This window comes from Bufo bufo, chromosome 1 (genome assembly GCF_905171765.1).
Source record: "Bufo bufo chromosome 1, aBufBuf1.1, whole genome shotgun sequence".
Lineage (NCBI taxonomy): Eukaryota > Metazoa > Chordata > Amphibia > Anura > Bufonidae > Bufo > Bufo bufo.
Window position 1 is genome coordinate 227,021,370 of NC_053389.1, and position 17,160 is coordinate 227,038,529.

The following is a 17,160-nucleotide window of genomic DNA, read 5'->3' on the forward strand; positions in this document are numbered from 1 at the left end:
CAAGTTAAGCAGCTGTGGCTGCTAGAAGTATTCTGGATACAGCTTTGGAAGTGACTGGAGTATGAGACATGCAACTTCTGAAAAGTTATTACACCTTTTATACAAACTTCACCGGTAAATGGATTTGGTGCTTGGTTAAACATGGCGGAAAGCAAATAAATGGCAACTAATAAAACCATATATGTGCGGAACGGAAGGTGAGGGGGAAAGCTGGAGAATAAATATGGCGGTTTTCAATTCTAGCATTTTAAGCTTTCGTTTCCCACCTTACGCTCAAGAACGTTACTCCTGATTGGCTGTTGTGGCAAAAAGGAAATTTTTTTTTTAGGTGATTTGCCAGACGGTTCAACTTCGTCGACTTACAGAACCCAACGATCACATCGATTTGCTAACTATTTGCCTTGAGTTACTGGGAGGGACCCCAGGCACCACATCCGCAGACTGCGCATTGGCAATCTCAAATTCGCTACCTGGCGGCCATGTCCTGATTTACAGGCATATAAGGTAAGCAGTAATTCTATATATAAAGTGATTATTGACCATACGACCTGTTGATCCTCCCATGACACGGGTGGAGAGAGCAGCAAAAGATGAGGCAGCACTCCAGACAAAGTGAAAAAGTGGTGAAACCTTTATTCCCCTCTGCAACATTTCAACGTCTCAATGCGGTCTTTATCAAGCTTGATAAAGACCGCATTGAGCGGTTGAAACTTTGCAGAGGGGAATAAAGGTTCCACCACTTTTTCACTTTATGTCTGGAGTGCTGCCTCATCTTTTGAACGTCTACCTATCTGTTAGCCGTTGAGCCTGCGGCTGGGAGGATTTAGCACCCATACTACTGGACTAGTGCTGCTGTGTATTTTTTTTGTTTGAGATTATAATCGCCATATACCTGAGGAGCATTTATCCTTTGGTCTATGCAGTCCCACTACACCCCATTATAATCATCCCGAAAATCTAACACAAAATGAATTATATAAACACATATACGCACACAGTAAAAGCCCTTTAATCTGGCATTTGATAATCCAGAAATTCGGCTCATCTGACAAACGTCTCTGGTAGAGAACTGAATAGATACTAATTGTGCAGATTAATTTAAAGGGGTTGTACCGTTACGGTAAAGAACTTGGCCCCTATCCACAGGATAGAGGATAAATGTCTGATTAGCGGTAGTACGACCATTTGGGGCCACCCGATCATCAAGAGAACAAGTTCCCGTGGTTCCTTGTTCGAATGGAGCGGCTGTCACATGTGTTTTGCCACTTCATTCAACTCCATGAGTATGACTATCTGAGATAGCCAAGTACAAGCTCTTGGCTTTCTCGGACATAAAGCTGTATGGAGCAGCAACACACATGTGAGACCACCGCTCCATTCAAACGGGCGAACATGGGGAGTTGTTCTCGTGATGGAAGGGGACCCCAGCAGTCGTACCCCCACTCACTTATCCTCTATCCTGCGGATACCGGACACATTCTTGTAATGTGGACAGCCCATTTATTAGTCTCTTTCTGGACATCTGATAATCCAGATTTAATAAGGCCCTATTACAGGAATAATTTTTTTAAAAATATTTTTATCTATTTTTTCCCCCTTAATTATGTTTACACAGATTCACTTCTATGCCTGTTATACCTGATGGCACAACTCATACCACCTTCGTTGCAAATATTTGAAAGGCGACACAGCCACACAAACCTCAACAGTTACAGGACTGTAGGGTAATGACTGTAAATACAGACATGAGGTTCATCTATATTATTAATGTAGCAAAAACTAAAATAAAAGCTCAGACTTTCCCACAATGCACGCCATCCAATTAGTTAAAGGCACAATGAATGTGTGAATCTCCCTCCCATGCAGGGACACTGAGGTGTTGTCCTTTTCGGCCCACTCAGAGGAGGGGGTAAGCACAGTACATGTCCCGGGTATGTACCAATTGCGACTTCAATGTATGGGGAGGGGGAGGGTTAAGATCCATACCGATCCTGCAAAAAACACAAAAAAATAATCAATTTTGGTTTTAAGTTACAGCTAGAGTCCATAAGTTTACCTAAGGCAGGGTATACACAGTCTAATGTAGAAGAAATTATAGCAGCTCAGTTAAAATGTTGAGGCGTGTCTGACAACAAGCTTGCCGACATTTTGCAATAACAGACAGCAGAACAGTTCTTAAAGGGGCTTTCTGGCAGTTTGAGAGGTCAGGAGAAGTCATCAATATCATATTGGTGAGGGCACCGACTCCTGGCATCACAGCCAATCGCCTATTTGAACGAGGCTGCAGTGCTCACTAGAGCGTAGCAGCCTCCTCACAGATAAAGCACAGCGCCGTACATTGTATAGTGGCTGTGCTTAGTACTGCAGCTCAGCCCCATTCACTTAAATGAGATTAAACTGTGCCCAGGCCATGTGATGAACGTGATGTCACTGGCCTAGGAAGAGGCTGCAGCATTAACTGGAGCGCGGTGGCCTCTACAAACAGCTGATTGTCGGGGGTCAAGGGAGTCAGACCATCACTATCTGACACAGATTACCTATCCTGAAGGATAGCGAGTTTGGCTCTAGAGCACCTCCAGAACAAATAAGTGCTGTATTGAGCCTGAGCCGAGGGAGTGTTCTCTGTAAGAATACTTTCACACTTGCGTTGTTTGATTCCGGCTGGCAGTTCGGTTCCCGGATCAGGAAAACTGTATGCAAACACGTGTCATTTGCAGACTGATCAGGATCGTGATCAGTCTGACAAATGCATTGCAAAACCAGATCCGTTTTTCCGATGTCATCTGGAAAAACTGATCCGGTATTTATTATATCTCACATTTTTAAAAGATCTGCTCATGCGGATCCGTTTTACCGCAACACTTGATACCGGATCCGGCATTAATACATTTCAATGGAAATTAATGCCGGCATTCAGGCAAGTATTCCGGAATTTTGGCCGAAGAAAATACTGCAGCATGCTGCGGTATTCTCTCCGTCCAAAAACCACACAGTGACTGAACTGAAGACATCCTGATGCATCCTGAATGGATTGCTTCTCCATTCAGAATGCATTAGGTTAAAACTGATCAGTTCTTTTCTGGTATTGAGTCCCTAGGACGGAACTCAGTGCCGGAAAAGTTTGACGCAAGTGTGAAAGTACCCTAAGCTGCTTAAGTGTATCCTCTTTATCTGGGTTGCAGCACATTTGTCAGAATACTATTAAGATACCATTGAGCATTCATTTACTCGTCTACAGTGACTCCTCATAACACCAACTGCCCCAATAGGGTGAACTCAGCATGGACAATAAAGGGTTAAGCTGGCAAATGTCACTACATTTACATCTTTAAAATCCATTTCTTATCATCCTGAAGATGGATAGATAGATAGATAGATAGATAGATAGATGATGCGCCTCGTAGAATATTAGGCACATCCTACAGCAGCGCTGGGGAAATCAAGACCGGCGCTAAAAGCCAGTCTTTATAAATCTCCTCCATAGAGTTACATGGCTGCAGTGACCGCTAGGGGAGGTGCTAACTGCATACGGTGTTACTATTAATTTTATGAATGAGCAGTATGCAGTGAGCTCCCCCTAGTGGTGGTTGCAGGCACAGGATAGGATAATGCACAGGTCTATACAATGCATTTGAAATTCTGCATAAATAAAAAAAATAAAAATAAAAATAAAACTATAAATATATAGAAATATTTATCAACACAGTCTTGGGTCTACTGAGATAAATAAAATAGAATTGTTCTGCTATTGCGAAATCGTATTTTTGTGACTCCCCGGTAAAATCCTTTTCTCGCTGCATTTATTGGGGGTCACAGAAGACAGTGGGTACAACTTCTGCTACCAAGAGGCTACACTAAGTGAAAAGTGTTCTCCCACCAGACACTGAGCTTATCAGTTTGTAGCCAAGCACGAGGAGCAGCTGGGAAAAGCTCACAGAAGATAAACCATAAATGGAGAGGAAACTGTGGATGGGTCAAAACCAAGACAAAAGACTACCGTATATAGCAAAATAAACCGGTAAGCTGTACAGAACCTAACAACCAGGATGCATCTACAGGTGCCAATAGGAAAATCCCATAAAAAAAGACAGACACACCAGTAGAGCACCTCTGGGCCCCCGCAAAAAAACAAAACAAAACACAGATGGGATAAAAAATAAAATAAAAAAGAAGACGACTGAGAGATCAAGAGGTCTAGGCCAGTGCGCCAGACAAAAAAAAATACCTAGTAGCCATTGGCTCCTGAACGGAAAAATTTAGGAGCCAAATTAAATTTTTAGTCGCCAAATCGAATCACAATTTTGGAATGGTGACGCTACGCCGATCAGATTGGGGTAGGGTTGTTTCGATACCGAAATTTGGATTCGCTTTCGTCACCATAAAAAAGTATTGCAATACTCAATACCACGCGAAAAATTAAAAAAAACACTAAAAAAAGCTGCGTACATTCCGCATTTTATGAAACGTTCGGCCCATAATAGAACAGTCCTATCCTATCGCATGGTTTTTATTCGTTTATTTGTTACGGCGCTCACCGCATAGGAAATATTTTTTAATAATTTAATAGTTTGGACTTCACACTGTCCCTGCTGCCCTGTGCTTTGTGCACACGACAGCAGGGAGCTTACTATAGCGGCCAGGGCTTCAGGAGCGTCCTGGCTGACATGGTAACCGATCGGAGCCCCACAGTTACACTGCTGGGGCTCCGATCGGAACCGCCACTGAACCACCAATGACTTTAATACTGAGGTGTTTTGGGGGGGACGGGGCGACAACTGCAGACTCCTTCTCCTCTGTGCTGCTGAGAAGAACATCGGCGGCGGGGCAGAGAACTATCATATCTCCTGTGCCACGCCGTTGTATTCAACTGCAGAGTTGCAAATGGCGACAAGACAAAAAAGTCTTGTCGCTATTTGTAAATTCTAAGTCGCATTGGCAACCATTTTGGTCGCCATCTGGAGCCCTGGTTTAGGCAAAGAAAGTAGATCTCACATGGCTTAGGATGAATGAGAGCCGTACTGACTGCCCAACAGGTGCCAGTCAAATGGAAGAAACCAAACACAAAGGCTACCAACATGAGAAACGGTTAAAGTAGAGATGCCAAAAGGTGTGGAGCGAACACAAAGGAATCCAGAAGGTCTAGGCCTATTAGGACCAGCGCCTGCTGGAGAAAACCTAAAACTAGAATAAATGTAAAAAGAGCAAGAGCTTTTTGGGGATCCCTGTGAGAATGTATACCACATAGGACCAGAGCCCCTCCTTGAGTAAACACTTACCAAGCGGACCACCACAGAATGGAGTGCCGCAGACAGAGCCTTCATCAGTGGCTCCATAGGATCGCTGAACGGAGCACAAGCTGGTGGGCCACTGGATGACTCTTCAGATTGATTGGTGAACATTAGTAGACTGATGTATGGTTCCTGACTGCATACTAAGGACGATGCTCTGGTGAGGCATGATGGTCCTGTCATGGATAATCCTACTAACTCAGAGTTTGAGGAAGAAAAAGGATGACTTAACTGGTGACTGGATGTTTTGAAAACTCTGAGCTGTACACCTGTATCCCCATAAAATGGGAGTTAGCACTATGCTCCAAAAGTCTGTAGCCTCTCCACCTACAGAAGAGAGTAGTAATGCGGTTGCCCCCTGGAGTATATCAGAACTAGATAGACTCGTCAGGTATAGCAACAAGCAGTAGCGCAATTACTAGTGAATAGTGTAAGGCAGTTCGGTGTTTGTCAAGCTACATAGGCCTAATGAACATTCAATTACTCCGACATTAGAGGGAGAGAATGCTGATGCCTGGTGCATGCCAGTATGGAGTAGGCTTGTCAAGTCCGACATCTAGTAATAGCGCAATTACTCTGCTCATTGACGGGGGTAATGCAGCTGTGTCAAGTGCAGCGTCCAGTGACAGGACAATTACTCCGCCACTGAAGGGAGAAATGCTTGCGAGTCTGGTGCATGGCAGTACTGAATAAGCATGTCACATATAGTGCCAGTGAACAGACTCCAGCCTGTTGAAGGGAGTGGTAGTGGCTCTGGCTGCAATAATTATTCACAGTGGCAATCCTCACACCAATTCTTCCTTTGGGCCAAGGCAGTGATAGGAGGGTGCACCCGTTTTTCATTTAGGACACACCCTAAGGCCTCTTGCACACGAACGTGTGCGCCCCGTGGCCGTGCTGCGGTCCGCAAATTGCAGGCCGCAATGCACGAACACCAACCGTGGGGAAGCCGCAGCGGATCGCGGACCTATTCACTTTAATGGGTTCGCGATCCGCCCGTTCTGCAAAAAGATGGGACATGTTCTATCTTTTTGCGGAACGGAAGTACGGGACGAAGCCTGTGCGATCCGCAATACGGCCACGGAACGCACACGTTCATGTGAAAGAGGCCTAAGGGTACATTCACACGACCGTGCGTAATCCTTTCCGTTTTGCGGTCCGCAAATAACGGAACCGTGTGTCTGCATTTTGCGGACGAATGACTTCCGTTTGTGTTCCGTATGTCTTCCGTTTTTTACGGTCCGCAAGAAACGGAAGAAAAAAAAAAAAGAATCAAGGCCTTCAATAATACGGAAACAGATCCGTAAAACCATTCCGTATGTCATCCGCATTTTGCGGATCCATTGACTTGAATGGGGCTGTGGACTGATCTGAGCGGACAATAGTAGTACAAGCTTCATATTTATGCGGACTAGAAATGCAGAAACATGGATGCTGACAACATACTGAACGTTGTCCGCACATTTTATTCACCCACAGGAATGAATGGATCCGCATCTATTCCGCAAAATGCTGAACGGATGCGGATAAAATTATACGGTCGTGTGAATGTACCCTAATAACGTGGGCTCCTGTCTGATGGTAGTTGTGCCCTTGGTGTTATGAGCGTTGTACAGGTACAAGGCTGGAAGTGCAGGTGCTGTCGCCAGCGTATGGTGCTGAAGTCAATAACCAGGCCAGTTGTAGAAAACAGATAAAGTGCAGAATGGGAGTTGTAGTACATCCAACAATATCAAGACAGTTCCAAGGCAAGTCACAATGCAGTCTCAGCAACAATGATAATAGGAGTAGTAGTGCCTGAACTCTTTCTAAACACTGTGCAACCTTTCCAAGATGATCACAGGTGTGCAGAAGTCAAAAAATGTGGTAATGTCCCAGACTACAAACCATCCACATACAAAAAGTCTCATCAGTACTGCAATTTACAGGCTAGAGATCAGATCGACAAACAGCCAGCCAAACGGTTATATATATGTAAGTGTGAAAGGTGCTATTAAAGGAGTTCTCGTAATCAACATTTAAATCAGTCCCTTGTATTTCTAGGATCCTTTCTTCCAAGTAGTTCATTTTTAAATTATGCCTCTATCACCTTGTCTTCTCCTTCAAACAGCCCCCTATTTCACGCTCGTTTCTAGGGGTTACGGTGACCACCATAATGTTCTCACTGGTGGCCACACAGAAACACTATTGGCAGCTCGGCCGGCTGCCCTGGTGGCTGGTTTTCACAGGAGGTAGCGCGCGCATATTCTTGCGCCTGCAGTCACTCCTGGCCCCGGCCACCTCGTCAGTGCTCAGGGAATCGAGGCCCTGAGAGCCGTAAAGGAGCTTGAAAATAGCAAGGCGAGACAGCCCCTTTAACTGTTAATAATTCCACAACTAGCAACGTCTAAAGCCATAAACAGTGAATACCTTGCTAACATGCATGGCCTTATGATCCTGGACAGTCTATGAACATCTCCTGCTTTTCCTCATAGTTCTCTCAACAAGAATGGTCTTTCTCCTGGAGATGAACTGGGCTAGCATCTGTCCCTTTCACAGGCAGAGCTAAAACTAAAGTGGCTGATGCAATACCAACTAGAAAGCTACTCCCTCATATGGTAAAGCTAATTCCCTCTACTGAGTCAGGGCATAATTAACTGAACAGTGCCACCTACAGACAGCTTACAAAGAATAATAGAAAGCATGGACAGAATAAATAACATCAAATCAAGAAAAATTTACAAGTACCCTGTTCTGGGGTACTGCAACAGCACAATAAATCTGCATAGCATATGAAAAGAGGGTGAAAACTTAAGCATATCAGTGGAAGACAATTCGCTAGTTTTACTGGCAAAGGCATCCCACCCACCCAAAAGGAAACTGACACATGTGAACCTAAGGAGGAGAACCTGAAGGGGCATGGAAGGGAATACTGACGTTAATGAAAAAGTAGATATGGTCCCATAAAAAGCACATCCTGGAAGCTTTGCCTCCCCTATAAGGTATTAATAGAGATACGGAAAGAAGTGGTGCCCATCGGGCAACAGCCACGGCACCTCCTGTGTCTGGGGGAAGGGGGGGGGGGGGGGGGGGGGGGGGGGGAGACCATTCACATGCAGGCTGCTAAGGACGCAAAAGTTTTGTTCTCACATAGCTACAGATGCTAAGGTCTGAAGGAGGCGGTCCTGACTGAGAAAACGTAGCTTCTGGACTAAAAGAAAAGGTGCGGAGCAGGAAGAAGGGGTAGTGAGGGCTTCTAAAGATGTGGCCTTGTAGACTGCAAAAGTCACAATCTTAGCTAGAAAGCCCAGACAGGTCGGACGCACAGTGCGGAGGGGGTCTGGGGCGCCTGCATTGTACCGAGGCCAAAGAGAAGAAGCCAGGAGGTGTAAATGGTCTGCAGCAGGAGCAGGCATGAGACAGGGTGCTGGAACCAGGCCAAGGGGAAGGAAGGGGGACATGCCAAGGAGAATATACGTACCTCTCCAGCTACTTATCCTTAGAAAGTCTTCTGTCCCAGATCCAGCCACATAATAATTTTCCACATACTGCCTCTTGGTGAGGGAAGCTATGCTGGAAACGGGGTCTTGAAGAAAAAAGGGTGAAGTGATCAATGGCAGGTAATGGAAGATTGAGAGGATGGCCGTGCTCCTTTGCAGTCTGATGGTAGGGAATGAACATCTGGTTTGGTGGCCCCCTGGTCTCCCTCCTCGACAGTGGGGTAACACAGGGCTTCTGCCTACTGTATTCCCATGTAAAAGAAAAAAGGAACAAAGGACGAAAAAGAAGAACAAAATGTAGCAGACCCACATCCAGGCATGTCTGCCTCTTACAGACACCAAGCTAAAAATGATTAGTTCCGTTTCTGCAGGAGGGGTACAGCTAGTGAGAGCTAACACTTTTTTCACTTAGTTTCGCCTCCTAGTGGCAGCAGTTATACCCACGGTCTTCTGTGTCCACCAATAACACGAGTTAGAAACTACAACTCCCAGCAGCTGTCAGGTTGGGAACTACATTTAATCAGGGATTGTCCTGATGCAAGGTAACACTGACCTGAATAGTCGTCATAACACCATTGGCCAGTACAGAAAGTCTCCCTGCTACAGATTTCACTCCTTGTTTGAAGTTGGCCATGTCAGGAGCTGAAGGCAAGACGTTGGACAGGTTGTAATTTGCTGTAAAACAAACGGGAGATTGTTAATGAAGAGTCACAACCCAATATCACTAACAGCAGTTACCAGCCAGCACCCCCTCCGAATGTTCTCTCCAACCCGCCTTGCGCATGTACCGCAGCTAAGCACAGCCACTACAAAAAGCACTGAAAAAAAAGCCACTGCCAAGGGCACAATGGGGAAGGAATATAAAAATCACAGTTTTAAGGGTACTCTCACACTAGCGTTATTCTTTTCCAGCATCGAGTTCCGTCCTAGGGGCTCAATACCAGAAAAGAACTGATCAGTTTTATCCTAATGCATTCTGAATGATGAGAAATCCGGATCCGGCATTTTTTTCCCCCATTGACATGCATTAATCCAGCCCTGATTGATCCGGCAAAACTGTTCCGGCATTACGGTCTGCGCATGCTCAGACCGAAAAGAAAAAAAAAGTGAAAAAAAAATAAATGCTGGATCCGTTTTTCCAGATGACACCGGAAAGACTGATACGGCATTTCAATGCATTTGTCATACAGATCAGGATCCTGATCCGTCTGACAAATGCCATCAGTTTGCGTCCGTAATGCCAGATCCGGCGGGACCTCTGCCGCAAGTGTGAAGGTACTCTAAGAAGTGTTTCAGTGCAAAAACGGCCTCTTCATCAGGCCATACAGAGAACAATGACAAATCCATAACAAGGAAGAAAGCGCCAATGTGTTCTGCCAAAGAGCACATAGCCCAACTATGTGTATCTTAATTATATAGCCTTTATATACCTCCTTTTTATGTTTTTTATTCTATTATAAGGTATGTGTACATCTGATTTTATGGAATTATTATTAACATTATTGTCCTAGTTTCTGGTTACCTTTGGCCATATGCCCCATGAGTTGGATCTCCAAAGATCTAATATTGATGGATTATTCTAAGGATAGGCCCTGATTTGTAAAACCTTAACTCTATACTAATTCTGTATGGAGCTCCCCCTAGTGGTGCTTGTAGGCAGATATAATTCATCATTATATGAGTCAAAATGAAGTTAAAGGGCTTCTGTCAGCCCACTAAACCGTTTTTTTTTGCTTAATAATAACCCCTACACTGCGATTTATCCATACATAAGTAAAATAATAATTTTGGTTCAGTAGAATTTGCTAAAACCCTATTTTTATAATATGTAAATTACCTTGCTACCAGCAAGTAGGGCGGCTACTTGCTGGTAGCAGCCGCATCCTCCGATGGTAATGACGCCCCCTCTGCTTGTTGATTGACAGGGCCAGCGGACGGGATCTTTCTCCGCTGGCCCTGCCTGTTTTCATTCAATATCTGGCGCCTGCGCCGCACCTATCTTCAATCGGCGCAGGCGCACTGAGAGGCGGCCACTCACTCGGCCGCTTCATCCTCAATGCGCCTGCGCCGATGACGTCACATCTACACCCGGCGCAGGCGCATTGAGGATGAAGTGGCCGAGTGAGTGGCCGCCTCTCAGTGCGCCTGCGCCGATTGAAGATAGGTACGGCCGCGGCGCAGGCGCCAGATATTGAATGAAAACAGGCAGGGCCAGCAGAGAAGGATTCGGTTCCCTGGCCCTGTCAATCAACAAGCAGAGGGGGCGTCATTACCATCGGAGGATGCGGCTGCTACCAGCAAGTAGCCGCCCTACTTGCTGGTAGCAAGGTAATTTACATATTATAAAAATAGGGTTTTAGCAAATTCTACTGAACCAAAATTATTATTTTACTTATGTATGGATAAATCGCAGTGTAGGGGTTATTATTAAGCAAAAAAAAAAAAAAAACGGTTTAGTGGGCTGACAGAAGCCCTTTAAAAGTACGGGGTGGGGTTATTTATGACTTTTGTGATTTACATCTGGCGCAGATTCTGTTGCACGCTCATTCATCATTTTCTATGCCTGATTTAGGGGTAGAAAATGGTCTAAATGTAAGACAGCAAGGAAGTTGTCTTACATTTAGAATAGGCGGTGGATACGCCGAAGTTATTTACAGGTGGCATAATTTCAGCGATCCACCACCAGTGGTCTTAATAAATGTGCCCCTAAGTTTCTTTATGACAGCATGTGTTCGGTCTATATCTCAGCAGATACAAGGCAGAGTAAGCAGCCAGTCCCAGGGACAATACTTATGAAACTCGTAATAGTGAACCTATACTGTCAGATGACATTAATGAGGGTGGCCCCAGTTATCCATATTGTGCATAATGAGGGTTGCTACTTTACAGAGTGGTCGATCAGGAAATATCAGAGTCTGCGGGGCAGACTCCTGTGAAGTAAAAGGCAATGGGACAAGAGTTCTTTGTGGTGCTGCAGCATTAAAGGGAAAGGCGACGTAGAACATCAAGTACCTGAAGGCTGTTTCTTGTGATCATCAAACAGGTCAGCAGAGCTGATTGATGCACTTCCTGAGAGTCTCTCCAGCCGAGCCCTCGTTTCGTACTGTGGGATAAAAGGACAGAGATAAAACTAAAGTTAATAAAACTGAATAATACAATAATTAAATAAAACAAAACTGAAGTTACTCCTCTGACCTGTACCAAAGAACAGTCACCCATTATAAAGTAACGAGCACTTAAGATAAAGGCTCATAAAGTCATAAACAACACACAGAGGGAAGAGAGAAGACATAAGGCCAGGCTGAAAGCCGAGTCATTACACGCAAATGGATGGATGTCTTTAAAGGGGTTGTACAAGAATGGGGTCCAGACCTGTAAAGGGAAGATTACTTACCAGGTAATGGCACCTGCTACCCGCTCCTTCCCCCGACCTGTACTCTCTAGCTGTAAACATCCAGTTTGACGTTGCCTGCAGCCAATCACTGGCCGCAGCGGTAACCAGATGCCCTTGGATTATGTGACCATTTGTCATGATGTAAGGGTAGCCGGTCATGGCCACGGCCAATGATTGGCTGCAGGCTGTGTCAAACCGGATGTTTACAGAGAGAGAGCCCAGCAGAGCACTGTAGATGGAGAGAAGGAGCGGGGGAGCCAGTGTCAGAAAGCAGGCAAGTAAGCTTCCCTTAAAAAAATAAAATAAAAAAGCAAACACATTGTTGCTCAACCCCTTTAAGGCCCCCAGCATTTATTTTATCTATTTATTTTACTTGCTTACATAGCGCTAACATATTCCACAGGAAGTTACAGACATTATCATCACTCACTATTCTCAGTGGGACTCTCATGTGGCCCCTTAGCAAATTGGTCCAGAAGGATCAACTGAAAAGTTCAAAAGAACTTCGACCATTTGACCAATTAGGTGATCCCTTCAGGCCAATCAATTTTCAACCCAGGATTCCTTGTGGCCCCTGATATCTGCAGCCACCACTAGAGGGAGCTTACTGAGTACTGATTATAGATGGAGGTCAATCAATAATTCTGTATACAGTGAGATCCCTCTAGTGGTGGCTGTAGGCACATCGTTTTATCATGTAATACAGGAGATTTGGAGCTCTGTATCTGAAAAACAGAGCTGCAGTCACTGTAAAGATGCATTAAGAAATTAATCAGGAAATATATTTATTAAAGTGTAACTGTCATATTTTTTTTATTTGCTAGTTTATTAGAGCTAGGCATGTATGAGTTAGTCGGTCAATGATTGTCAAAAGATCTGTAATTACCTGTTAATAACAGCTTTCATTAATGCCCTCTGTCCCTTTCCACTGCTCCCTTAAAAGACAGTTGCTATGGCTTGTTTGTCTCCAGCTAGGAAGACAGAGGGGCGGTCCTTCACACTGCATGCCTGCATTAGGCTTCAGAGTGAGAAGGCATGTCTCTCAGTAATCCAATCTGATTGGCTGGCAGGGAGCTACTGGTTACAGCAAGTTTGTATGTGACCTGAGGGAAAGCAGTTTTGGCCTTAGAGAACTGGCAGAGGAGCCATCTTGAGAAGATCCTCATAATGTAGGATTTAAAACAGTCGTAACTAAGGGAAAAACTATAGGAAAACAGTGGTAAGTGAAGAAACTAAAAAGACTGCTTTATGCATAATGCTGCTGCAGCAGTAACATATGCCAAAATTGTTTTTTTTTTAATGAAAATATGACAATTATCCTTTAAGTTTCTCAGTAAATACTGCAGTTACGGCTTTGAAAAAAAAAAAAGAAAACAGAAAAAAACCTCCTTGGACTGAATGTACCTTCTAGAGAGAAAACGGATGTGTACCCAGTTTACCAAGGATCTTCTATCATCTGGCTCCTGGTTTTGTCTGTCAACTAATGCATCTGGCCATCTCACAGGTGGAGAGGATGGAGAGGAGGGGGTCGCATCTAATGTCCATTACTAGATCATTTTCAGTGTACTGCCTCTTTAACAGACCATAATACTTACATCTGCATTGTCCTGTTTGCCAAAGTACATGTCTGAAGAAATCGCTTTTGCATTTCCAAATTTTTTCTGGGCATCATCCGACACAGGAGCAGGTTCCAGATCAGGCTTACGGCGAGTTGCTGGTCTAAAATGAAGAGAGGAGAGAAAAAAAAAAAAAGAGAGAAGGTATAGCTATGTGAATTGCAAAATAACATTAATTTTATGGTTTTAATCTGCCTGCCTCTCCTCTGGTCATATTACCTATTGTTCTAAATGTAGAGAACCTGCCACTGATTTCTGTCACGGAATTTGGACATGTTCTAGAGCTGTGATGGATAACCTCCGGCACTCCAGCTGTGGTAAAACTACGACTCCCAAGATGTACACTTGCTTGGCTGTTCTCAGAACTCCGCAGAAATGAATGGAGCATGCTGGGAGTCGTAGTTTCACCATAGCTGGAGTGCTGGAGGTTAGCTATCACTGTTCTAGGGTGTCTAAGTTTTGGGAGGACCTGGTGTATCATATATACTCTAATTGGTCTAGTAGGATTCTGTTGGAACCACAAATCAATTTATTGGTTTATAATACATTTGAGTTACATTACTTTCTTTTTATGTGATAAATTAATAGATCAATAAACAAAACTATTATAACAGTTTCTTGGTCTTGTCGTTATTTGTAAATTCTAGTAGCTAAGTTAGAGTATTAATCAGTAACTAATGCAAATATGAAGAATAAGTTGTCGTTATAACAAATTTGGTTTTGCATTGTAATTAAAACATACAATCAGGTCCATACATATTGGGACATCGACAATTGTAACATTTTTGGCTCTATACACCATCACAATGGATTTGAAATGAAACAAACAAGATGTGCTTTACCTGCAGACTGTCAGCTTTAGTTTGAGGGTATTTACATCCAAATCAGGTGAACGGTGTAGGAATTACAACAGTTTGCATATGTGCCTCCCACTTGTCAAGGGACCTAAAGTAATGGGACAATTGGCTTCTCAGCTGTTCCATGGCCAGGTGTGTGTTATCCCCTCATTATCCCAATTACAATGAACAGATAAAAGGTCCAGAGTTCATTTCCAGTCTGCTATTTGTATTTGGAATCTGTTGCTGTTAACTCTCAAGATGAGATCCAAAGAGCTGTCACTATCAGTGAAGCAAGCCATCATTAGGCTGAAAAAACACAACAAACCCTTCAGAGAGATAGCAAAAACATTAGGCATGGCCAAAACAACTGTTTGGAACATTCTTAAAAAGAAGGAACGCACCGGTGAGCTCAGAAACACCAAAAGACCCGGAAGACCACGGAAAATAACTGTGGTGGATGACCGAAGAATTATTTCCCTGGTGAAGAAAACACCCTTCACAACAGTTGGCCAGATCAAGAACACTCTCCAGGAGGTAGGTGTATTGTGTCAAAGTCAACAATCAAGAGAAGACTTCACCAGAGTAAATACAGAGGGTTCACCACAAGATGTAAACCATTGGTGAGCCTCAAAAACAGGAAGGCCAGATTAGAGTTTGCCAAAGAACACTAAAAAAGCCTTCACAGTTCAGGAACAACATGGACAGATGAGATCAAGATCAACTTGTACCAGAGTGATGGAAAGAGAAGTGTATGGAGAAGGAAAGGAACTGCTCATGATCCTAAGCATACCACCTCATCAGTGAAGCATGGTGGTGGTAGTGTCATGGCATGGGCATGTATGGCTGCCAATGGAACTGGTTCTCTTGTATTTATTGATGATGTGACTGCTGACAAAAGCAGCAGGAGGAATTCTGAAGTGTTTCGGGCAATATTATCTGCTCATATTCAGCCAAATGCTTCAGAACTCATTGGACGGCGCTTCACAGTGCAGATGGACAATGACCCAAAGCATACAGCAAAAGCAACCAAAGAGTTTTTTTAAGGGAAGGAAGTGGAATGTTATGCAATGGCCAAGTCAATCACCTGACCTGAATCCGATTGAGCATGCATTTCACTTGCTGAAGACAAAACTGAAGGGAAAATGCCCCAAGAACAAGCAGGAATTGAAGACAGTTGCAGTAGAGGCCTGGCAGAGCATCACCAGGGATGAAACCCAGCGTCTGGTGATGTCTATGCGTTCCAGACTTCAGGCTGTAATTGACTGCAAAGGATTTGCAACCAAGTATCAAAAAGTGAAAGTCTGATTTATGATTATTATTCTGTCCTATTATTTTTGGTCCCTTGTCAAGTGGGAGGCACATATGCAAACTGTTGGAATTCCTGCACCGTTCCCCCTGATTTGGATGTAGATACCCTCAAATTAAGGCTACTTTCACACTTGCGTTTGGGGTTCCGCTTGTGAGATCCGTTTGAGGGCTCTCACAAGCGGCCCCGAACTGATCCGTTCATCCCCAATGCATTCTGAATGGATAATGATCCGTTCAGAATGCATCAGTTTGGCTCCGTTCCGCCTCCATTCCGCTCTGGAGGCGGACACCAAAACGCAGCTTACAATGCAAGTCAATGGGGACGGATCCGTTTGACGTTGACACAATATGGTGCAATTGCAAACGGATCCGTCCCCCATTGACTTTCAATTTAAAGTCAGGAGTCCCTATTAATATACCATCGGATCGGAGTTTTCTCCAATCCGATGGTATATTTTAACTTGAAGCGTCCCCATCACCATGGGAACGCCTCTATGTTAGAATATACCATCGGATTTGAGTTAGATCGTGAAAACTCAGATCCGACAGTATATTCTAACACAGAGGCGTTCCGATAGTGATGGGGACGCTTCAAGTTAGAATATACTGAGAACTGTGTACATGACTGCCCCCTGCTGCCTGGCAGCACCCAATCTCTTACAGGGGGCTGTGATTCGCAATATTTATGGACCTGACTGTATATATATATATTTATATTTCTGAGTATATTATATATATTATCAACAAATTATTATATAAATCCTTAACTATTCAAATAGTATTTAGTTTAATGGAAGGGATGGGGGGTAGGTTTCATCATGTCTGTTTGCCCGCATCTCATACCTCTCCTATTCAACATTTCCCTCTATTTCTCCCATTCGGTATTGTTAGTGGCAAAGAGAGTGTTGCTAAAGGAATGGTTATCTTCAATCATGCCAGGTATACCAGTGGTGGTTTCTCAATTGAAGCTACTACTGAGATATGATCGAATGGAGGCGGAGGGACATGAGTTTTTCAGAAATGGAGAACCTTCTTTACTTCACACTTTAATGCCACAATAATTGTGGAGGTAGTTAAACCTTTCCAATACACCTCCTGGTATCTCGCTTCTTCTTCTTTGAAGGACACTCAAGGGGCTTTACGTGGGTAAGGTGGTACCCCATCCCCCTTGTAAATCGGGGATCCACTCTTGCGCAATCAGTGGCAGATACCGTGGATAAACTGAGATATCTTAAT

General features: G+C 44.0%; 1 protein-coding gene across 2 annotated transcripts in view; it reads right to left on the reverse strand.

The window, feature by feature from the left end:
- Positions 1–880: 880 nt before the first annotated feature.
- Positions 881–17,160, reverse strand: part of ARFGAP3 (ADP ribosylation factor GTPase activating protein 3) — a 71,114-nt gene continuing 54,834 nt past the window's right edge. For both annotated transcript variants that reach the window (XM_040436041.1, XM_040436032.1), the window contains 4 exons: positions 13,757–13,880; positions 11,780–11,870; positions 9,321–9,442; positions 881–1,991 (listed from right to left, as the gene is read on the reverse strand). In XM_040436041.1, coding sequence (XP_040291975.1) covers positions 1,974–1,991; positions 9,321–9,442; positions 11,780–11,870; positions 13,757–13,880 — 355 coding nt within the window. In that variant the 3' untranslated portion in view covers positions 881–1,973. The remainder of the gene's footprint in view (positions 1,992–9,320; positions 9,443–11,779; positions 11,871–13,756; positions 13,881–17,160) is intronic.